At 38.1% G+C, this 24,669-nt stretch overlaps 1 protein-coding gene across 4 annotated transcripts in view; it reads left to right on the plus strand.

Annotated features, from left to right (window-relative positions):
* LOC110858778 (calcium-activated chloride channel regulator 2) overlaps positions 1 to 21,360 on the plus strand; it is a 64,386-nt gene extending 43,026 nt beyond the window's left edge. For all 4 annotated transcript variants that reach the window (XM_022107654.2, XM_022107662.2, XM_035851148.1 and 1 more), the window contains exons 3-25: positions 2,548 to 2,647; positions 2,775 to 2,868; positions 2,963 to 3,078; positions 4,951 to 5,024; positions 5,203 to 5,291; positions 6,522 to 6,758; positions 9,112 to 9,205; positions 10,333 to 10,476; positions 10,611 to 10,700; positions 11,637 to 11,769; positions 12,142 to 12,244; positions 12,333 to 12,414; positions 15,491 to 15,512; positions 15,588 to 15,686; positions 15,859 to 15,966; positions 16,521 to 16,576; positions 16,694 to 16,925; positions 17,419 to 17,693; positions 17,833 to 17,881; positions 17,970 to 18,095; positions 18,222 to 18,272; positions 18,784 to 19,147; positions 19,288 to 21,360. In XM_022107654.2, the coding sequence (XP_021963346.1) occupies positions 2,548 to 2,647; positions 2,775 to 2,868; positions 2,963 to 3,078; positions 4,951 to 5,024; positions 5,203 to 5,291; positions 6,522 to 6,758; positions 9,112 to 9,205; positions 10,333 to 10,476; positions 10,611 to 10,700; positions 11,637 to 11,769; positions 12,142 to 12,244; positions 12,333 to 12,414; positions 15,491 to 15,512; positions 15,588 to 15,686; positions 15,859 to 15,966; positions 16,521 to 16,576; positions 16,694 to 16,925; positions 17,419 to 17,693; positions 17,833 to 17,881; positions 17,970 to 18,095; positions 18,222 to 18,272; positions 18,784 to 19,147; positions 19,288 to 19,825 (3,276 nt within the window). In that variant the 3' untranslated portion in view covers positions 19,826 to 21,360. The remainder of the gene's footprint in view (positions 1 to 2,547; positions 2,648 to 2,774; positions 2,869 to 2,962; positions 3,079 to 4,950; positions 5,025 to 5,202; positions 5,292 to 6,521; positions 6,759 to 9,111; positions 9,206 to 10,332; positions 10,477 to 10,610; positions 10,701 to 11,636; positions 11,770 to 12,141; positions 12,245 to 12,332; positions 12,415 to 15,490; positions 15,513 to 15,587; positions 15,687 to 15,858; positions 15,967 to 16,520; positions 16,577 to 16,693; positions 16,926 to 17,418; positions 17,694 to 17,832; positions 17,882 to 17,969; positions 18,096 to 18,221; positions 18,273 to 18,783; positions 19,148 to 19,287) is intronic.
* Positions 21,361 to 24,669: the final 3,309 nt, after the last annotated feature.

The following is a 24,669-nucleotide window of genomic DNA, read 5'->3' on the forward strand; positions in this document are numbered from 1 at the left end:
GAGAGTGGAAATAATGACCGGAGGGAGTCTTGAAATAATACATAAAAAATCAATATTTCCAATGAGTTATATTTGAAAATCATGAGAAATTACAAGTATTGTGTCTTTTAAAGTGCGCAATCGTTGAATCACGTAGCAATCACATAGCGTTTTCAGCAATTGTGATCAGACCACGTTTTCATGTCAAATTTCTCGCCCGCACGACAAGAAATGCCGATATGCAATTCCAATCAAATCAAAGAACAAATTCTTAACCGAGCCAAATAAATAATTTTATTTGTGGGTGACAACTGACAACAAGTGAGGTTTCAAGGTGAATTAACAACGAATCTGGCTGGGCCGCTACGTGCATATGTTAATCTTATAAAATCAACCACAACTCCAATCAACAAAGATGAATGAACTGAACAGATAGCAAGAAATTCAATTACTGTTCTCCACACAATACGTAAGAAGGTGAGATGTCTCTATATGTCGCATGTCACAGAAAAGATGCGAGATTCAGAGCTTTCGTTCACATTGATGGGTATCAAACTCATCCTGGTTGAGATCACGTATGTCATAGCCATGTATGCATTACTCGTAAACCATTTTCCTTGACAGAATAAATTCGGAAGCCACCACAGGCCATCTGACCGGATGAGTAATGATGATTCCGATTGGAACGAAAAGATTTGAATTGACAGCTCTCTCTCTTCCACTGACTTGATGTGAAGAGAACTAAAAAGTGCAATGCAAGACAGGCTTCTTTTCACTCAACACTACTGTGATTTTGCACGCACATTTTTTGTTCAATCATGGTCCCAAAAATGTCACTCGCGGTGGCCCCAACACATACGTACATTGCGTATAAGTACTTACTCACCTTCCTGTTCATTGTTTCACTTATAGAGGGAAATGGATTAAGAGGTTTATATTACGGTCACGGTTCCATCATCGCATGTGCACATCTTGATCTAGTTATAAAGTTTCTAGCAATCTAAATAATAGGACGAATAATGGATCCAAGTCTTTGCCTAATTTCACATAAAGATCATTACATCATTAATGCGATTAAATTGAAATTACTTATTTGTCCTCCTCCTCGCACACTTTCTGATTGGAGATGTTGATGATTAATGATTAAAATAATGGAGCTAGGAGCACAAACTTTCAAATTGGATTCATTATTGCACAAACAAAATTGATTCGTTCTCTGCAAATGTGGGCAATGAGATTTCCACCAATTAACCAAAAATAATGACATATTCCAATTTCCTTTCCCCAACCCAAGAAAACAATTTTATGCGGATGCTGAATGGATGGGACATTGTACAAATGATCATGTCATTCATCCTCGAATTGAAACGTTATAAGGAGAATTTATGCAAACCCATAGGTCTCGTTGAAAACTGAACCTTTGTTATATAATCATGATATCCATCATCATACACGTTTACTAACATCAAGTCTGCCATCGTTCGTGAATTTCTTGTCAGTTTTACAAGATTCATTAAAAATGACAGAATTTGATGAGGAATTCTGGGGTTGAGAAATATCTCCGAGGAGGAAAAATGTGCTGAGAGATTTCTCCAGGGGTTATGACATTCTCGACAGTTAAAGGTGTTAAATCTTGAAGAATGGATGCGAATCAGTGGGCTGAGAGCTCAACCAAATGCATCCAAAACCAAATTGCATCTGCTCCCGTTCCTTCTATATTCTTTCCCACCCTGGGTTTCTGGATTTGGATCGGGCTCTAGCAAGATAGGCCAGGCCATCTTCTTTCTCCGTATTTCCCGTCTTTCCGCCACCACTGCTCCTGCTACCATCGACATAAATTGGTGGTATCCGTATGGGGTAACATTTCTATTCGGAACAGTTTGGCACTGATGGGTTCGGATGCTGAAATTGATTTATGTCTGCCGTGATCTTGCCGATTCCAAAGATCTTACGAACGAGAATCACGGACGCACCACAAAATCGCCACATCTCGCAAATATCAGTCAACTTACCAACCTTATCCATCCAAGCCCAAACATTGCAACAAAATTGAACTAAACCACCACCCACCGTACATACACACGTTACGTATCTACTTATAGCGTACCATTTGTTACTGAGAAAGAGTTGTCTCTCGAATTGAATCAAACAATTCTCTTTCTTCACGCCAGCGAAAACGATTTCAAAATAAAATGGATTTTACTATTTGATCATAAGAGACATTTCATGGCGAAGAGATAAAAAGAAAGTTGCGTGTGTCATACGCATTCTAACAAGATAAACGCTTTATTAGAATAAAATGAAACCACACACTTTGCTTTAAAATGCTTTCTTCTTATCTATTTATTTGTGGGCTTTGGTGCGTGTGCGTCTTATCATTTTCCTGTCATATATGTATATCGTAAGTATATATGCACACACCTACTTCTTGCCCACACTATGCTCCACGGACTTTGCTATTTTCGGTGTGAGAAAGTTTGAGTGAAAGTAAAGAGTGAAGAATGTGATGAAGGTAAAGCCCTGAAATTAATCAAACTAATAGTTCTTCCTTTGTGTATTTTCTTCCAGTTGATATTCACATCTGCCAGTGAGTACCTGAACACAGCTACGAAAGGCCGGGCTTATTTCCACCGAGTGCACATAATTCTCCCCGCTGCCTGGGACTACCGTAAGTTATATATATACAAACAACTTGTGTCTGAATACACATCTGAATGACATTTGACATGGCCTGAATAATGTGTTAAAGACAACTCAAATGTGATGCATTGAGAGAAAATGTTTGTGTTTGATAGGAGCTTGTGGCAAGATGTTGCCCAATTCATACACGAGTGCGAGCAGTATCAGAGACTCTCAATTCCGAATCGGAGGAGAACATCCGGTGTTCGGGTAAGTATAAATAAATTATAAGGCAATTCACGTGATATGAAGTTATCATCACTATTATCATCGCCTTTTTGCAACGAAACCTTGTTTTGAACAGGCATAACCCTTGGACTCAGCAGAGCAAGGGATGTGGGCAACAGGGCGACATGATTTCCGCTGGTTTCCAGTACGTTCTTCAGTACAACGACACTGAGGCTGGACATTCGACTCCAGGTATAAATCCGTCGCTTGATACTATACATATGTGCATATAAGCATAAATTCACAAAATATTGCTATGCTGATGATCAAAGTCGTGTGAATTCTCTTACTAATTAATATCTATGACTTATCAACGTCGACAAACATTATATAAATGTTGTTATTAATCAAACCCCTTTCAACAATCACACACAAGCTGTCATAATCCCACTCACTTTGACAGGATTTCCTTTTCACAGGAGGGATGAAATGAAATTGAAAATTAGATAATTGCATTATTGACATGGAATAATTTTACCTTTCACATGGTAAAAAAAATCAGTGACGGTAGCAAATATTGCGTTTTGAATTTGGTCCGTCCTTGTGACCCTGGCTATTAATAAAACTCTAATCAACTGAAATTATTCCGAGGAACGTTGATAGAAGTAAAAAAAATAATTGCTGCAAATAAATAGAATTATCAAATTTTCATTATAAAGATTATGTAACTAGTTTTCAAAACTTGGACTTAGCTCCTATGCAAACAATAATATCCATAACATGTAATAATCAACATTATGCAATAGCTGATAATATCAACTATGTATATTATATATGTTTATATATAGTAATTTATATGTAGAAAACCTGGAAACTATTTATATGACGCTTGTTTTATAAGATAGCCCGCAAGACCTGCAGGTGGAATTACTCCAGATTATAAGACCAGATTCCATTACAATTGTGTATTTAATTAGTACTTATATTACCAGTTAGTTTTACTTGGCGAGACGAGCCGCACACCAAGCACCTTGCTTATAGACATTTCATGAAAGCGGAAACGATAAGTTTATAATGAATGAAACGAAGCTCGAAATTGGAAGCGAGGTGAACTGAATGGCCAAAGTTGTTTCAAATTCGGTATTGTTTTGAGAACTTCTGTGCCATTACATTTGGCTGTGTAAAATTTGTTTGGTCAGGGAGTCCTTGTGGCAATGGCAATCAACATTTCTAAGTTGTTGGTTTTGTGTTTCGTGCGAAACACTCATTTCTTTCTTGTTAGTTGAAGCTTTAAAAGAAAATTAGAATGTAAATGGAATTCTCCGCCTTCCTTTTACTTCATTCACCTGGATGAGTAAGGATGCGATATGGAACAAAATTCCTCCCTCGTTTAGAAATTCAGTGTCTTCATTATCGTGAAACACGTTGCATATGCTTCACTAAACTATACTAAACTACACTAAACTAACATAAACTGCTCGTGTTCCTAAAGTGCATTTGCTTTAATCTAGCCGAGGTAATTTTTGAATATTTCATAGCACTCATTGTGAGACGACTCTCATTTGTGCACGTGCATAGTGTTTTTAAAGTTCTAACTCTGATGAGAATCTGGATATGTCGAGTTTAGTTTTTTTTACATTTTTGGCACATTTGACAGTGATATTCTTCACCTTGTAAGGAAACTCACATTAACTAAACCGATTTGGCGAAAAGATAACGTTTACTCTTGCAGTAAATTTGTCGCCTAGAACTATTGGGTGGATTTTGTATTATTTTCTTTGCTTTGCAGAATTAGGGAATGAGCATTTATGAGCATTGATGTATGTGTATGAGCCTAGTTTCGTCACATATTTCATTCTTTCAAAATATCTAGTTTCATATTAGTTTTTAATTGCTACTCCCAAATCCCGTACAACCAAGTCCAAGCTCGACCTGATGTTTAAAATACATATCCGTCTTCGAACTGACAATTGATGACTAAAGATATTCTAAAATTAATGTTGCGGATCATCTCGTTTACATAAATCTCACTATGACACGGGTTTTCCATGCAAATTCCATGTCACTCGCTAATGTGACAAAATAAGCGCATAAGGTGACTAAATATAATTTCTATAATTCTAGAGCGTACCTTTGTCAAGGAATTTGTGAAGTTTCGTTACGGAGTATTTGAAGAAACCGGATTTGAAAACGACCCGGTAAGAAACTTGGTTCCGATTTTTCTTTCATTTATATATTTACTTCTTATATTTAATTGAGGGGTACAATGATTTGGGTAGAATACAAATCTTTGGACTTGTCCATAGCTTTAAAACCTGAAAATGTACCCCGATTACTCAACTATGATATAAAGTAAAAATCTCAATCGTTTTCCAGATCTACCCCACTGCTTATTATCATGGAACTGGAAGCAAGGACGAGAGAAAGCCAACTTCCTGCACAAATCGCCCATTGACTGGAAACTGGTACACACATTTCTTACAATCTTCAAGTTCTTTATTTCTCGCTGAAATAACTATAGCACACACATGTTTATGTGAATTTAACATTAACCCAAAGGGTCATTGTCGTACTTAGTACTTGCAAGCTGCCATTCAAAATAGTCCAAATATTACAAGGTTATGTACATCAGCCGCGTGATCTAATGAACACGATTAATAAAAAATGTCAATATATTTTGACGAGACCCATCACAGGACCATATTACCTGAGGATGGGGAAAAGGGTATACAAGAAAAATTATTTAAACGCATACGACGTACAATGTTTGGATTTACATCAAATTTGCAGTAATTTAATGAATGATAGGGGTATATTCCGTGTGTCTGAAATGAGATGCAAATTAGGCCCATGACATGACAGTTAGCAGTAGCATATTGCAGCAAGTTTAACTTTGCAATGTGGTTCTGATGATGGACAATAATAGTAAAAGTAATGAATGAAGCGTGAGTTTGAATTAGGCAACCGTTGTACATACGTAACATTCCTCTACCACACATGCAACATACCGGAACTGAAATACTGGAATACTTATAATATTATGCTCAGAATGAGTATACATTTATTTATGCAGAACTGGGTCATAGGGTTAAGTTAATAATTCGTATTTCATGTACGGCGATGATGTGCCGCAATCATCAATAGGTCAAAACTCGTCTCGTTCCCCAGTGACCTCTTTCCGTCCAAACGAGAAGTAATAAACATAATAAGGCACATTAACATTCATTTTAAATTTTGGACAAGCTCCACGACAGCGAGCTTCTGAATTGCTGGTATGAAATCTGTCGAGCAAAAATTTATATGCACACAAGCTCATGCGAGTATATGCTACTAGTAATAAATAGGTACATGTACAATGCGTGCTCAAGATTTTATTGAGGTATTACCAAGATTAAATTAATTTTATTGCTTTACTGAGCAGTATGTGACCCCTCTCTTTTCTCAGCGGTTTAATAAAGTTTCCCATCTACCGCATCCCAAATTTTATTATTCCATTTGGACCACCAATGCAAGCAAAGAGATGTAATTAAAAGTGGCAATAAACCCGGAATGGCTGTAGAGGAATAATTTTATTATTTTGTGGACGTGTGTGTTGGCTCACAACATGAAATAACATAACTCATGTGTATGCTACTTTGTCCGGTGGACTTGCAGTCACTGCTGATTATGATGATTGTGTCGTTGACTTATTACAGGTCGGGAACTTGTAATCCTTCCGGGGCCAATTGCGCGTTCGTCCCATTCCTCAACGGCAACGACAACATTACTTCTTCGATCATGTCCAACCCTCATCTGCCCCACGTGACCACCTTCTGTGACTCCACAAATCATAATCGTCAAGCCCCCACGAAGCAAAACTTCCTCTGTGACCACAAGTCCATCTCAGAAATTATCAACTCTCATCCTGATTTTCATAACATCTCCCTCCCCAGGTAAGCAGAAACACACAAAACTGGCTTCTATGTAAGTAAATGCGTACAATGTATAATGGTGCTTGGACAGAGGATGACCGTGATGAGGAAAAAACAGCATATGATACGAATTTGATTGCTAAGAATTTCAATTATTTAAAAAAAAATAATTAAAAATTATGCTAATTATTATTAGGTAGATTTATTTTTACAGTGCAAAAGTTGCATTATGAATTTCTATTTTTTCTGTGCTTTCGTGAATTACTCAAAGAATATGCTTCCATGAACGGCATTGTCCTTATGTGCAGATTAGCGCATTCCTGGTCTCCTTGTTGCTTGAGAGGAGCAAGTGCTTAAGTATTTGTAGTAGTAGAAGAACTCCGTGTGTGTGTATTACCTTTGTTGTTCTTGTCAGTAGTGAAGTGACAAAACATGTTTACGAAACGCCACAGGATCCAGACCAGCCCTTCTCCTTGTCCACTTAAGTCTTTGAGCCATCTACTCAGCCAATCTCAAAGATCTTCCTCCCCACCATGCACCTTCTTTCTGTGGGCACTACTCTCACTTCCTATTGGAGACACGGACGGAGGGACAATGCTCGTCCACATCCTGTGAAATTACTTTTTACAAATGACCGAGAAGACCTGTTTACGCATTTACTTGAAACCACACTCACGTTCAGGGATCCTTTGCCTCATAAATTTTGCAACTTCTTTGACAGCTAGCCTCTTGATTATTGTCCGAGATAAATATCGTCAAATTTATCCACTCGCCACTACTTGGCTCGGCTGCTTATTCATTCTGCCTGTCCTGCTTCTTCTCGGATACTTTACGTCTTTTTTTACTCGCACTTCTTTGTATATCGAAATGCTTGCCAGGACCATTCCGCTGTCATTTTCATAAACGTGAAATTACTTGTACTTTCTCGAGAGCCCAAAAGTACCGTAATTTATGTAGATAAATTGTGTGCTAAATAGAATAATTTTCAGCAACGATTTAAGCAAAGCAATAAACGCGCACTTCCGCTTTCGAGTCGGGTAGGTAGGAAACAGGTAATATTTCATTGTTTTGTTTTGCCAGATGCAGAAAAATGTTATGATGCAATAAGATGAGTTTCGCATACAAAACATCTTTTACGCCACTTTAAAATTGCCATATTAAAATGATTAAGAGGATAGCATCCACAAGTTTACGGACTTTTACAAAAAGTGCAAAATTGTTCAGCCTTTCGAGGAGATTCAAAGTCACGTACTTATCACGTACTATGTATGTAGCATAATCTTAAAAAACTGAGTTTTTGGAATTCTTTTAATTTTACAGCTTTGGGCTAATTGGATTGGCGATCAAGTGTAATCCGTCATTTTTAGAGTTATGGCATGTTCACGCTCCACCAGTCATTATATTTTTACCTCATCTGGAATTTCTCTTGTTTTCCTCCTCCCCAAATCATGACTTGTTACTTGGAGAGTGTTGAAGAGGCGATTTGTTTGCTGTGTGTTTCTAACTTAAAAATTAGTTAATGAGAGTAATTAGTTCCCATCTTGCACTACGTAAACTGCATAGGGTAGAAAATGCGCACATTGTCGATGGCTTCATGTAATGAAATATTATACACCATGTGCACTCCTCAATTATTTCAAATCCGGTTGAGATTCGGAAATTCTTGCTCCACACTCGCCCATACATATACATACATAGTTATATATGTATGGCTATACATATACATATATATATGCTAGTTCCCACATATCCCCTGATGCCGTTGCTTGTGTAAACATTTCCTAAATGAGAGCATTTTGTCAGAAATCTGATAAATGAGCTCACCTAATGAGTTTTTCGATTTGCTTCGTTTTCACTACTTCCTGACTGGACTGTTCACTCTTAATTCGTTTTGTTCGTGATGATAATATCTAATTCGGAATAGATTTTATAGGGTAGCGCAAATGAGGGATACTATAACAATTTGCCGTTTAGCTATACAGTTATAGGGGCACTGTCCAGCTACCCAGTGCCTACCTCGTCCTCCATCATCTACGATTTTCACTCTCTCTCAGGAATGTGCAAACTTTTATTTCGCCATGCACCACCTCCCGCAGAGAACATTTATTATATTCGATTATACCGATATCAAATGCACAAATGCTTATGTTTACCGTCACTTGCTCATCGGTCATCATGCTGTTGTCCTCTGCCAAGCGGCCTCAGTCAACCAGTGTACATTTATTGATTGTACCCCCGGGTTGATGAAAATAGATTGAATGGAAATCTATAACGTCGTTAGTTTGAATATATGCTAATGTGTCATGTCATGTTAATGATAAAAATTAAATTGATGGTCAACTCCCTTTAATTTAATCTAATGCATTCACCACAGGAGCGGCCGAGCCACGCCGGAATTTGTCATCAAGCAGCTCACCCAACCTCGGTTCGTGCTCATGGTGGAGGAAACTGGAAACATGAATTTGAGGGTGAGTGAAGTTTGGTATTTTATGTATTCGCAAATATTTGCCCATACAAAAGAGTATTTAGAAAACAAGTCATGCAATGTTGTTATTTTAGTTAGTGCGAATTATGTTGAGTATGTATAAATATTTACATCTTGATGTTGAAGTTATTTGATTACTCGATGATTTATTTTAATGTGAAGTTGGTCACGTCCAAGAACAAAAAATACTTATTTATACCATGTGTCACCATTTGCCTTCCTATTATGATATTCACGTAGCTACATTCTCCAGTTTTGTTCGGTGGGGTGGAAATGTATTTGTCCAAACTACAACATCAACCTGCCAATTTTGTACGAATCATAGGTTTCATATTATTTACTGTCCACTCAATTCCTATCCCCTTTGGTGCAAGTAGTCGTTTCGTCAAATCATAAATAATGATGACCGATGACACCTTTCTGTGAATCTATAGTATTTGGCACAAAAAGCGTAGTCGCTTTCTCTCCCAAAGTTGTTTAAGAGAAATATTTTTTAGCATTATATGGTTTATTTCGCGCACCTACATATGTACGAGTTCTTGAGGATTTCTGATAAAAAGTTTTCCAGCGCAGGAGAACACTGAGAGAACGTTGACAGAGTAAAGTGAAGACGGAAACTTGTGAGTCTCTCACGGAGGAGAAAGTTTTTGTTTCTCATTTGTTGTCATTGGGTCGGGTTCACTCGATCATCCTGGCAAACTTTACTTTTGTACATATACACAAGAACTCTGCTGCAGAACTACTCAAACTTGTGGTGGAAACAAATGAACCAGTCACTTGACTCAACTCTGTTTGTCGACCGTGTGTATTTCATAATAATAATAATAAAAAAAAGATGAGTCGATGAGACAAAGGGACACACACGTACATACAGATATGTATCTAAGAGGCAAAAACTGGAGGTTTTTGGACCGGTGGCTAACTTAGGAATACGAGCGGTATACGTATATCTATGTATACAAATAAAAGTTATTGATATGTGTCTCATCATCACGGACGAACCAATGACGCAGTGCTAAACGAGTTTTGCTTTTTTTCTTACCAGGATGTGTGGAATGATGTTGATGATTGAAAATGGTGTTTATAATTATTTGTATTTGTACATTTTAGGACGTTTGGCGTTTTCTTAAACTCGCCGTGAGAAAGTTAATCAAATATGATTTGCCGACCGGGACGCAAATTGGATTAATGACGGTCAGCTCAGATATTCGGATTCTTGCAAACATGACAGTTCTTGATGATAACGTGAGAGCGGTAAGTCTGAGGCACAGTTGATAAATATAAAATCATAATCATTTTTAGCAGTAGCAACAGATATTGTGTATCTAATTCAACTCTTACATAACTTGATGTTGTTATTAAATAAATAAAAACTTGAAAATTTGTAGATCCTCGCAGAGAAGTTGCCCAACTATCCCAACATCGAGAGTGGAAGTGGAACACTTTCTCTTAGGAAAGGAATCAGTCAGAGCATCAATGTAAGTAATGCAATAATCGTGTTATGTTTCGTGCTTTGTTACTCGACGTCGTCGCGTTCTGACTTTGCGACTATCTGTTCACATCGTATATATTTCTCTCCACATTCTCCAAGGCGTCCTTTAATCATGTCGTCATGCTTGCTTGTCCCGAGAAGAAGTCAGCTCACATTATCCTCCCCACAAGGGTATCAATGTAGTTCCAGCGTGACAATGACATAAATAAACCAAATTAGTCCTACGAGCAAGGGAGTTGGTTAGTTTAGTTAATAAATTTAGTATGGACTTGAGCCAGAATTGCAAGAAATTGATTGGTTCGGACACATTTTGGCTGACATACATATATTTGCTCATGAGTTGTCGTCATTCGATTCCATAATCACCTAAATGCATGCATGTAAGTACAATGGCACGGCTCTTCTTGTACTTCTAATATACAAAGAGATGAGGTAACATTGGGCTAACTATCAAATCCTGCGAGATTTGGTGCCGTTGCTTGCTGCCTAGTACTTACACATGTACATGGATGCGGTTCAATCTGATTAGTTGTGTATATTTAGTGCAGAAATGTGACATGAGTCAGACTCGGTTAGTCAGATTTAATCATAAATAGGGTGATAGTTTCAGATCCGGCCTATATGAAATTAGTCGACAAGAGTAGAAGGCATAGCTACGCACGTATTACAGTGGTAGTGCCAGAAAGCAAATTGGAGGAAATTTAATGGGAGGACCACCAGGGGTTAATAAAAGTGCCCTATAGCTGGACTACTCTGTTTGACTACGCAGGAATTAGAGTTGCCCACATTACACTGGCACCGTCGTCACTCATTCGCTTTCACCCCCAAAAAATCTTTTCGTTTCAGACAACCTTATAACTGCATAGCCGCAACAAGGACGAAAATGCACACTGTGGAATAATTTGTACTAATTTTATTTCAGATGCTGAAATGGAATGGAGGGAGGGTTGGAGGGTCAGTGATAATACTCATCAGTCAAGGCACTATTTCCCCATTGGACTTGGAAGCGTCGGTACATCTTCTAAAAATGGAAGACGTTGCCCTTGCCACAATTGGTTAGTTACCCTTTTGCACTTTCTTCCACTTGTTCCTCGATAACGATAACAACATCGCTCTTGCTTGTGCACGAATTGTTTTCAAATTCTTACAATTGAAAATTAAAAATACTATGAGTATATTTGCGATTTGTCGACCAAAGTGGTGGGAAATCATCGAACACGAGGTGTTGACGTCTTTGCGAAATTTGCCGTCCAAATAACACCACAACCATATGTACTCTTATTCCTGTACATTCCATAGTTATCTGTTTGACACCAATATGTGTGACTTCTAAATATATTTTCTATACTCGTAGTAATATATAAATCCAAAATTGATCAGTTTTCAAAACACCAATCATTCATAAATTATATATTTGCATTTTCCAGAATACCCTTCAATTGGGGACGGCAAGATTTCAGCTTTGTCTCAAGCTACTAATAGCCCCCACTTTGCAATACGGGAGACGGGCGTGGGCACGGTTAGCCATATGTAAGTGATGCTCGCATTCTCTAAAATGGGAAATACGACACTAAATGGAAGTAAATACCATACAAATATTTTTCGGGTTATTTTTCAGGTCGACCTACATCCAACTGGTTAATTCTTTGATGTCCATTCAAAATCTGTATTGTGGGAATTTAGTAAAAAAGAGAGTTTTGGTAAGCTTGTTATAACTCATCTTTTAAGCATTTATTTTTACTAGGATTATAGCGCTTATAATGTAAATATCTGACACCAATATGGTTCTCATAGCCTCCAGGTTTACCAAGCACAAAAGTCTACTAATTTTAATGTCGATACTTTCTCATCATTCTGGAATTTATGAGCTCATAAATTGCATCAAATTCTTACACTGTGTAACATATTTATTATACTCTGTCAGCACAGTCTACAAATTTGCATATAGTAAGTAGGTAGGTGGTTTCGCAACCCGTAATTTCGCTATAATGCGAAACCACCTTACATATATATATATATACGTTACACCTTATATACGCTCATTGTATTTGGAGCATCTTTTCAGGTTCTCATTTATTACTCTGCACTTGAGAGATGTTTTTTTAAGTTGCAAACTTACTTGTGGAAGTGCCTGGGACATACATAAAATCAGCACTGCATCTTCTAAATCTCCGAGTCAAACTATCTGTAACAACAAGATAATGGGTGGTGCTATGCGTCTGACTATGAGAATGAATGATCATTGAGTGAAATGGAGTTGGTGGACATGATGTGCTCTAACTGCGTCCATACAGACGATGACGATGGAGGATTCACATTCTATTTAATTCTAAAAATTTTATCCCGAGTTTGGAACATTTTGCTGATGCTGACGACTTTTTAACTTTGAGCATTAGTCCTGTGGGACATTAAGAGATGGTGAATGCTGGCTGTTGTTGAAATATGGATTCAAAAGTTTCATCTCATGTTTGGTTCTCGAGTCGTTGTGGGTGGCAGAGCGTTTTGATGCCGAGCAGGGACAGTGGAGGTATGTATCAACGGCCATGAGCTCTACTTGGACGAGGATCGTCGGCTGGTTGCGAGTATCTCTACAAGTTTTCAAGTTTTTTCCAAGTTATAAATTGAAGAAATAGTTACAGCAGTTGGCAAAATCTGCAACCCAACTATTTAGATCTCCTGGAACAGAGACAGAGAGTGGGATAAGGAAATGTACGAAATTGTACATGGCTACCTAGATTTTCAGCCCTTTCAAATTCTTGGCATTGTAAATATTACATATCCCTTGTCTAGGGAGTGACGAAGTGACGTACATACTTATTACATACTTTTACTTGCACCTTATGCGTGTACATAAATATGTAGCACCTGTACTGAGGACTTGCAGATTTAAATATGAACTACATCGTATTTTTTAAACAAAATGTATTTGTTTGAGTTTGACTTGAATTTCAACTATAAAAATTTGCCATTTTTGAACAAGCAACTTGGAGTAGATACTTGGTCCTCCTGTGCTAATACTTATTGTTGGATAGTCGGCGGCTCCATTTCACATTGGTACTTTGTCCTGATACTTTCCACTTTTATACTGGCTTCTAGATTACATTTCGGGTCGTTTCCTGGTGTTTTACTGGCTTCGTAACTTGCAACTCCAATCCAATGTTATGTCTTTCTTTCTTGTGCTATCCAACCAAGCCTCCCATGCTGCTAGCAAAACTAGGCTGGCTGTACTTGGTTTTAGGTTAACGTCCGATTTTGCTCCAGTCTCAAACTTCCCATTAGTGAATCCCTTCGCATGGAATTTTTAACTGGCAACAACCATGAACTGAGGCACATTGTAGTGCATCGAATAATCTCAAGGGAGATTATAACTATGGCCGAAGAGCTTCTTCTATTTCGCATTGGACTTTTGTATTATCAAAATCCTCAAGCCAGTCCGCAGCAGCAGCAACCAACCATTGTCCTCTGTTATGCAGTAATCACCGAGAGTGTGGTCCTATGTACTGCCTACCTTGTCCTTCTCTACTCGATAACTCTGCCCAGGGCGAAAGCAGCAGCAAGAGTTTTGAGGTTTACATTACGTTGTGGCGTACTTTCACTTTGCCCAACTTTTATCACGATACCAAAACATGACATCATCATGTAAGGCAAAATAGATTAGTGGTTCCTTGTTACTTTACAATGGAACATATAACAAGAAAGCTTTAGTTAGTCAAGTGTGACTTGGCCATGCCATCCTCCAACTTCATCCACCAAATGATAATGAGCATCCACTTTTCATAATAATGCGACCACACAACGGAGAATTGTGTGAAATACAAAGAACACGAGTGGAACACGATAAGCTTCAGCCAGGCCAGGACCAGAGAGAGAGGAATAATTTGTTATAAAGTGTGAATTGAATTGTGAATTGCGCATATACATTTCGCCCATCGCCCAAGAGGTTCGTCCCAACTTCAAAAGCTCATTAGAGATTTCGGTAGATTAAATGAAATTAGTTCAGACTCGCAAGCTTAACTTTGGGGCAAGTTTGACCTCATTAGTAGCGTGACAATTTGGATTTGCTCTTAACTAACGGTAACGGCACGATGGTGGTTGGCTGGTTTTACTTTTGGACACACCAAAAGTTCTCTGAAATCATTTCCTTCCTTCCCTCCTTGATTCCATTTGCGAATATGGATCAATTAATGGATAAGGTAAGAGCAGGCAGAGAAAGAGAGAGCAGCCATACCTCGTCCATCCTTCATCAATGCACTACAAAGTCCAAAAGTTAATTCGCTGCTTTCCGTCAACTTTCTCTGACTTTCTCCTCGACGTGATGGTAATGCATGACTGTTTTGAAGAAGTTTTAGTTGGGATTTAATAATAAGTGGCAAAGTAAACAAAGTCTCAAAGTAGGGACGAGGAGATGGAGGGATGACTTTAATACTGATGATAATCAACGAGATGGAAGGTGTTCCATGATGCCAAAGCAATCCAGATAATGCCGAAAGGTTTCAGTGGTTGGACTCTACCCCCAGTTACAGATTGGCTCTTCCGACATGCCATTTTTGCTCCAAAAATATTCACGCCATGAAATCCTACCTGCAAACTCTTTGATGAGTGTTCCCACTTATCCTTGTGAATTGCCTGAACTAAAATTGGCTCAGCTGGAATTAGCATAAACTTGTTTGATGTCAGAAAAGTATAGAATTTGTAGCTGTCGTATACTTAGGTTTTTACCTGAGCCAAAATTCATGTTTAATTTCTACCTAAATAATTTAATTTCTTTCATTTCAGATTCACCAAGCAGAATTCAAAGGTAAGTAATTTTTAGCACAATAATAATAAAGTAATGAAGAATTTTATTGTAAGTAAAATATAACAATTGCCACAGGTGATGCTCCATCCGTCGTGGAATCACAATTTAATTTCGACGCTGCGCAAGTACCTGCCGAATTCCACGTCTACATTCCAAGTTCTATAGACCCAAAAGGTACATACATGACAGAAAATCTACTTTATACCTAATAAATTTATTACACACGTATGTATACATAATGTATGTACAAACCTGGCATCATTGTTTGGAGGGCAATATATCGCTGTATATCTCATTGTGTAGTTGTTCATAGGTTAATTCATTTATTATATTGGAATTTTTTCAGTCAATAGAGTGGAGCTGACTAGTCCCGCAGGAACGAAATTTTCGGATCACACATCAACTTTACACGATATAAATGTGATGAAGATGGGAGTTCTTATCGATCAACCTGGTAATTCACGAGTCGCTCTAATTCTTTTATTTCCTGACTTCATCTCTCGACCTAATCTAATCTAATGTACAGCTCGCACCGAGCGTGGAACTCGGAATTGGTTGTTGGTTGGTGAAAGCAAGCTCTACGCACATAAATACACACACATAGAATCAGTAGACTTGTATAGAATGGAACTGCCAACTAATAAAACATTAATGCTCCCATTATCTATCTGTGTGTGTAGCCTACACCAGCTTGTCCCTTCGGGAACGAGAACCACTATTGATAACAAAATGAAATTGTTTCAGTAGTAGCAGTAGATCAGGGTTAAGCGTTCATTGGGTTTGCTAAATTGTTTTTTGTGCGTTTTGTCACCAACACATTTTACCACATTAGTAAGGCGATTAATAATCTGGTAAAATTTTGTAAGCAATCTGCAAATTAACTCATTTTGCAAACAATTTAAATAAATCGCATTTCATGTAAAAACAACAAAGGGAATTGGGAGTTGACATTTTGGAATTAATCTTTAGTTACATATTTTAATAGTATTTTTTAAAAATATGATACAGGAATTTGGCGATACCGGATAGAACGATTGGGTGACAGCCACCAGTCTCACTTTGTGGTAAATTATTTACTATTATATGTTTTTAGATAATTGAAGTTAAAGACATTACAATTAAATTTATACTTTATTTATTTCGCCCCAATCAATCATAAAAGTATGTCCTATATTTTGCAGCAAGTGGTGACAAACACATTGGCTACAAACATGGCACATGAAGAAGTGACTGTTCGAGTGTTTTCAAATGTGGATGATGAAGCCCGAGGAGCGAATTTAAGCCAGATGCCCTTGATTCTGTATGCCTCAGTAAAACGGGGTCTTTCTCCAGTTATTGATGCAGAGGTGGAATGCCTGATTGTTGCTGGGACCCATAAATGGAGTATCAAACTTTGGGACAATGGGAATGGAGGTAAGTCCTTCTTTTCAATTGAAACTTTCTCTTCGAGAGGAGAGAAAGGAACTACTTTTCTGCATGACTTTCTCCTATCTCCTTCTTGTTCACTTGCTTGCCTTTGTGTATGTCCTCATTTTTCCCTATTGCACACACCCCACTGGGAATGAATGTCGCCATGTCGCATGCAATTTGCAATTCCATCGTATTTTGTTGAGGTTTTGCGTGTTCTGTCCTTCTCGCCTCTGGTTTATTTGCAATTTTCCTTATGAATATGCTCCAGATTTTGCGAGAAGAATCCTCTTTCCTTGGACCAACCATAATGAACTTGTTTGCATGCTAATTTTTCTTACCTCCCAACTAATTACATAAAACTTTGTCCATCTGTCTTCTTCTTTGTGGATAGATAAACAAAAGAAGACTGCGCATTTATGAATACGCATTGCAATATATTTCTTATACTCTTGTTCAAACTAGCAATGTACGAATGTCTTTGAATTGTTCTGTTTAGATCCAGACCTTACCAAGGATGACGGAATTTACTCACGTTATATTATTCCTCCTCCCTCCGTGCAGTCTTCGGTTCTGGAAATAACAGTCAAAGTATTAAGTTCTCCATATAAAACCAAATACATTGGTACTGACAATTCCATTGGAGGTCACACTTCCTACCGCCGTAAACAGCAAACCGTTGAAACTTGTTGTGGTAGTCGACTCATCTCGTCGGACTCACCGGCACTCAAAACCATGGCTTACACCGAGCGAGTCTCATTTTACTCTGTCAAGGTTAGTTTTCAAATGTCATGATTCATAAAAAATATAAACCAACGAAAATGTGCTCTTTTTGCTCACTAATTCTGTTCTTCATACCATACATACTCGCCAGCCTATAAAGAGTCACTTGCAATTTTTCTCTATTGTGTAGGTTTCAAATGCTCGAAATTCTGAAATCTATCCACCAAGCAGAATTGGAGGTTAGTTAACGTACTTGGATGTCAATATGTTTAATTTCTATTGAAGTCTTACTGTAAAATTTTAAATCTAAATTAAAAATTATTCCAGATCTCCGTTTGGTTGACTCTTACGACACCACAGTCACATTGAGCTTCACAGCCCCCGGAGATGACTATGACCATAAGACGGTAGACATGTATCAAGTTTTCTATAGACGTTCCTTCGACTCTGTAGGTATGTTCCAAATTCAAAACAAACCAAAAATACACTTTTGGTCTCTCACCAATACTAATCTTAAGCATAGTCTAATTATAATTGCTAGTTTGTCCGTTTATACATATGCATAATCTATAATTTCAGCCGTACTGAAGGAGCAAGTCTTGTCGCAAGATATCCCAGCCGGCTCTGAAGGTAAGTATTAAGCAAACATTTTGCTGTATTACAAAATTTATGTCGCATTTTTGGCGTCTATTTCCATTCAAGTAAATTGAATTATTGCATTTTGCCCATCTACAAAAACAGTAAATTTTTGCAATGTGGTTACGTGGGAAGTTGATACGTGGACATACGAACAGATTTTTCTATAGTCATGATACAGCCTCAAAAAGATCTGTACACATACATACATACCTGGAGAAAGCCACTTCTATGTGCACTATTTTCAAAAATACATAGAAATGGAGGTTTTCCCACGATAAATATGTTTCTGACAATGAGATTGACAATTTGTATAAAGATTTAAGTTAATCACTACGCCGGGTGATAATTAAAGTCGTAACATTTACTAATTTTGTTATACTGATTTTATTGTAAAAACGAATAGAAGTAGACGCAGAACTATTTCGTGTACTTTGTAATGTAATTAAATGGAAGATGTTGGTCATAACTAATCATTTATGATTTTTTTTTTTACTTTTTTAAGTCAACATGACAATCCGTCTCCCATCCCATGGCATATTTTATCTCTCGATTGTGGCGATTGACCCGTACAAAGTCAAAGGGAAGTCCTCGAACACCGTGCAGGTGAAAGCGGAACCTCCACCACCAGAGACAAATACCGGTAGCTCAGAGTCGCAGATTGACATTGAGGCGAAGAAGAATTCTGAAGGAAAACTAACTTCGACTGACATTGCTTTGATAATTGTGGGCGTCATCGCTTTCTTCATTCTTCTTGCTGTGATCATCGTGGTCTGTGTCTACTGTAGACGACGCAATTCCAAAGGCATGGGATCAACGGACACCCATATATCCACAATATCAGACACGTCGAAAGCTCCCATTCACTGGTAAGTTACATAGATTAGTAAAGTACCAATACATTTGTAGATGCGTACTTATGTAGGTATTGAATTTAAACATAAACGGCTAGGCCTTTAAACACGACAGTTAAAAAGCACAATACAATTTTGCTAACAATTAATTTCAGGTCTGCGAGTCAATTACTTAGTGAACATGAGAAACGACAAAGCATGACATACGCTCCAAGTTCTCATAGTGGTGGCGTTCCAGCGTCTCAGCAAGGCAGCTATGGTCAGAATGTCCACCATCACCATGTCGGTGGTGGAATTGGTCACTTCAACGGGAGCCCAGGATCATCCACGAGGTCATTCAGATCAATTAGTGATAACGCACGGAAGACGAGTGTGGACTATGAGAGCTGCTCATCAGATCCCACTATTCGGAGTGCCAAAGGGGGTGGTCCCACGGATTATGAAACTCCGATTGAAAGCGACCAAGAGAACTATCGGACCATAGATAGTTACTCAGGGATTCCTCCGTATCGACTCGTGAATGGGATCCCTCACCACAACTACAACATTCCAAGGGGCTCGGCGGCATCTCATCCAGCGGTCCCAGCAGTCAACTCGTCTAATTCGAGTAGTCACATGCAGTATAATCCCAACATTCAGGGATCCCTTACCTCTGTAAATAGCAAGGCGAGAAGGAATATTACAATGGTTTAAATATATTTTATTTATTTATTTATAATGTAAGCCACTCACAAGTCACTAGTAATGTAGAATTGGATATTGTATATATACAACTGCACTTGCACCTCTATCAATGTTGCCACTATGTACAGCATGCTCTACTACTACGTATATATAATGCATATATGCTTATATAAGTTTCTAGCATTTCAATGTTTTTCTCTTCTTGATTCACGTATTTCTAAAATTCTCACTGCTGGATTTTCGGTCTTGGCTACTGCCGGATCGATCCTAACAAAAATAAGTTCTAAGCGTAATATATTATATTACCACACCTACGTACTTACAGATACTCGGTGGGTTTATATTGCTATCTATATCTTTGTCTTTATTATTAGATATGAAGGCACACACCATTAAATTTATGCTCAACTTCGTGTAAACGAGAAATGCTCTATGCATAAGTATGTACATATGTTTTAATGTGACTGTTTCTAGCTTTTTCAACAAATCTATATACTTGATCCGTCGAATTCACTTTACATTTTATGAACTTGACTTGAACTATTATCACGAACAAAGTAAGTTTCTTGCAGCGACACCAAACAAATCATCACACGATTTAGTCCGATCTATATAGAATAAATATATATAAAGATGTATGTACATATTTCGCTTATTATGTAAAACGAATATTATTATGTAATCATTGACTGTTCTGTCATACTTTACCAAGACTAAAATGTTTAAGACATGTCTGCACACACACACACACACACACGTTACAAAACATAAACATAGGAAACATGTATTTTACTTGTAGTTCCAAGGAGTGGGAGTAATTTGTGTAAAAGAAAGCTAGACGCGAGAAATACCTACAAAAACCACCATATATAAATAAATATCTATAAAAATACTACATACTTGCATCACATTATGTTTGCTCGTATATTTTACCAGTAAAAAATGCTTGTGAATTGTCATCTGTACAGTAATGAAGGAGGACAGAGATGTAATTTATTTATTTTTGCGTGTAGCGTGCCAAACCTCTTGTGTTCTGTCTGTCCAGCAACCAAACCCAACTAAAATCAAATCAAACTTAACAAAATTCGAAATACTATACCACCGCGTACTATACAGTCTGTCATCACTTGTTATTTGCCCGTTGCGATGTCTAGTCCACTCGTGTACCCTCGTGATCTAATATAATTACTGAAGCCAGAGTGTTATTGCAATCGTCTAATTGTAACGGTATACAAAATGTAGTTTTTATTGTGGTGCATCAAAGTCAACCGGACAGAATTTATACGCGCCAAAATCACGTGCCCACTTGATTAACACTTCATGCGGGCCCAACTTCAAATCAAATCCATCCGGTTGACTTCGATTCACCTAAATACTAATAAGTATGTAGCAGACAAGTCGTGGAGACAGAGTACACAAGAGACGCGAGAGGATTTTTTACCTTGTTTAGATAATCTTGTTAAGATACCAGTTTTATTGTGACGTAATATGTAATCATTATAGAAAGTGTAATAAAACCGCTATTATTATGGCTATGATGAAAATGTTCCTGTTCTCTACATATACTTTAGTGCATAATTCTCAATCAATCATCAGAGCTCTGCATCTGACTCATTAGTACAATTCAAACATGCTTGCATTATTATATTAAACGCACATCTTCAATACTAATTTGTTATTACAGCGTGTTTAGCTTTAAATAGTATTTATGGTAGAGTTGGAGAAAATCAACTAACGTTGGGAAGCAGCAAGGAAAGGGTCGGGATGGAGACTGGGGGAATCTGGGACTGAACCCAACTTTCTCCTGTCCTAAAGAAACAGACCAACCGCAGCATTACATTGGAGTAAATCGATGCACGTAGCATCTTCCTTTCATGAATGTCAGAGCCCAACCTTGCACCTTTTTTACTAAATATTAGTTACATTGTATATAATCATGTCACTCAGTCTAAGGTCACAAGTAAGAGGGCTGCATTGTCTACACTGTACGTAATGAAAGTTTGACCTGATTACAGTATCTGTGTATCTGTGCATGATGACATGAGACTCGTCCATTTCTGTGCTTTTCCTCTAAAACATGTCCTAAAGCTGGTCACCGGGATGACAGACAAACAAAAGACTTTTCCCAAACCGTCGTTCCATATCCTTCACTCACTCAGGACCTTGTGTTTATTTGGCCTTATATTCCAGATACCCCTGATGTGACTGTCAGCATGCATCAACCAATTGGATTAAATACACCCTTATTATGTTTATTATTATACGTAGTCAGTTATTCGGACAAAGTGCCCTTATTTATCGAATATTTAGAATGGAATGTCATTTCTGTTTTTATGCACATACATACCTACAAGCTCCCAAGATAAATTGTATCAAAGTTAAACCAACGTGGTTTATAATTAACGTACATTAATTACAAAATCGAACCGTGATTTCGCTTGGGATGAGTTGAAAATGCCATGGAGCTTCACGCTGATCTGGTGGAGGGTTTCGTCTCTATCATCGTGTTAGCGTCGGATTGACGAGGTCTTCTGATCTCCTTTTTTTCGCCTTCTGGAACATTGACAAAAGTGAAAGTGGTTCTGTTCTGAGAGGAAAACAGGAAATCGAGGCACATGCCATAATATGCCATTGAATTCGATGGAAGTGTCCCAAATCGATTCAGTGTGTTGTTTCTATCACGGATTTCCACTTTCGATAAAGAAAGTGGGTTTCCAAGACGTGGTTTAGTTTGGATTTGTGACTGAATGCAATTCCAGGAATGGACAACACCAGGGTGAGGACAATGTCTGTTGGACAGTTGGCATCAGTCTTCACCATATACGTTGCAACAACAACAGCAGCAGATACATAGTACATATGTTAGTGCACAGAATCTAGAAAATTCAGGTGTATGAAATTCAAGTATGTACTTGAAGAGGAAGACAGATTTTATTGAAACATGGACAACGGAAGAACTGAATCTGATGAATGAAATACACACAACGACCGTTCGATTTTGTCCACGACTCAGCTTACAAAGCCATGTCTGTTGATACCATATTTATTATCAATCTACCTGCTCGGATGCTAACTGTATACGTATAAAACATTCACACTGTCCATTGAATAAGTTAGTGAATACGCTTAGGAATGCTTTCACTGAGCGTTTAAGAACTTATTTTGGACCAAGGAAGAAGATAGTAAATCGATATTTTATTATGGTTTATCCATTACGCGACCATTTCGGGTCTAACTGGCGTTTGAGAAAGACTCCTCCATCCGAATCCAAAGCTAAATCCGCACATCCAACAACGCTTCGTAGATCGAAGAATGGTCGCTTGAACCACCGCGAAGGGAAAAAGATAGAAAGAGATGTTTCTTTGGCTCTTGTATCAGATAATCTTTCTTCACACCCAGAAAATCCTATATTTCTTCAAAATGTTCTATTATCTCTCTTCTTCATTCTCTCCAAACTCTACCGCCACATAGTCGACCAGGTCATCCAGCAGGACACCACTGAACAGAGAAGGAACAAGCCGCCCGTATTGGCCATACTGCTAACTTTAACTGCTAACGGTATCAAGCCTTGTCCTTTGGCATGGTGGGATCTAGATCAGTGGAATTTAGGTTTTGTGTGCAAACCAAACAAGAGGAAAAAATGGTGGTGAAAGTGAAAGTAAGTTTGGCAAGTTTCTCTCTCTCCTCTAGTTCTCCTCTAGCTCTCTTCTGCTACTACCCGCATGGAACAATGAGTTGAACAATCTCTTTTATTTTATTTGTGGTCGACTATCCACGCGGGTACAAGACCCGCACAATCCGATCCCAACTTATAAACTCTATCAAAACTTAAAACCGAGAATAGTTGGACTACGTTAAGAATAATAACATAAATTAGAGACCCTTCAGTTTGGATTATTTTGAAGTGAACACTTGGATCATTATCGACTCACATTGTGTCTGTATTATTTTCGAAAAGGAAACGGTTTGCGATTTATGACACCCCGCGTTCCTCTTTCACGGGAGAAAGGGCAGCGAGGTGATTCCCAAATGGCGATGATATGCTTTACTTCATATGCAGAAAGGCCGGAAATATGTTATTGATGGGGCGAATGGGTTTATTGGGGTGCTTATATACCAGACTTGCTCTCTCACCCACTCACTCGTGCTCCGTATAGTTCAAGAGTTCAGCTCAATTTTGTGAACCTACTTCAATTTGTGCATGCATGAGTGTGTTGTTTGCTATTCGATCATAGATATCATTCAGTGATGCCCCATTATCCGCTGGATCACTTTTATTCCACACCAATTCCGTCTAACCTACTTCTCACTCTGTGTGCGAATCTGCCATCACTTTCTCCCATCGACACTGCTGGCCTTAGGCCGTGAAATCTTCACACACAGTGCTCTAACGATGTTTTGCCCAAACCAATCCAACCCAGGTCTCACTTGCCAAACAAGTTGTTTGCATCGTGTTACGTAAAGAATCCATAAGTTGGAGTTGGGTCTCTATTCAAACTGTGTGCATCAAAAGTTGGTAAGGTTATGGTTCGTAGAAACGAGAGAAAAGTTGCTGGTTATCACAATGAAACTGTCAAATGTCTGCGCTGGTGGTGGCCCAGTCAAATTTTTGGCAAGAGTTTTGAACGTGAAGGCAGGAAAGAGATGGAACAATTCGTTCCAACGGAACGGATTTTTTTCAATTCTTGCCCTGCTATATTATGTTCGTTTGGAGTCATGTGAATTAGGAAATGAGGAACAACAACAATGCCGTGACGATTTTTTGTAGAAAATATTTTTATTCAAGTTTCACATAAGTTGAGATGACACGAATCAACCGAGTACATTTATTTTCCGTGCATGGGTTTGAAATA

Source organism: Folsomia candida, unplaced genomic scaffold (genome assembly GCF_002217175.1).
Source record: "Folsomia candida strain VU population unplaced genomic scaffold, ASM221717v1 Fcan01_Sc001, whole genome shotgun sequence".
NCBI lineage: Eukaryota > Metazoa > Arthropoda > Collembola > Entomobryomorpha > Isotomidae > Folsomia > Folsomia candida.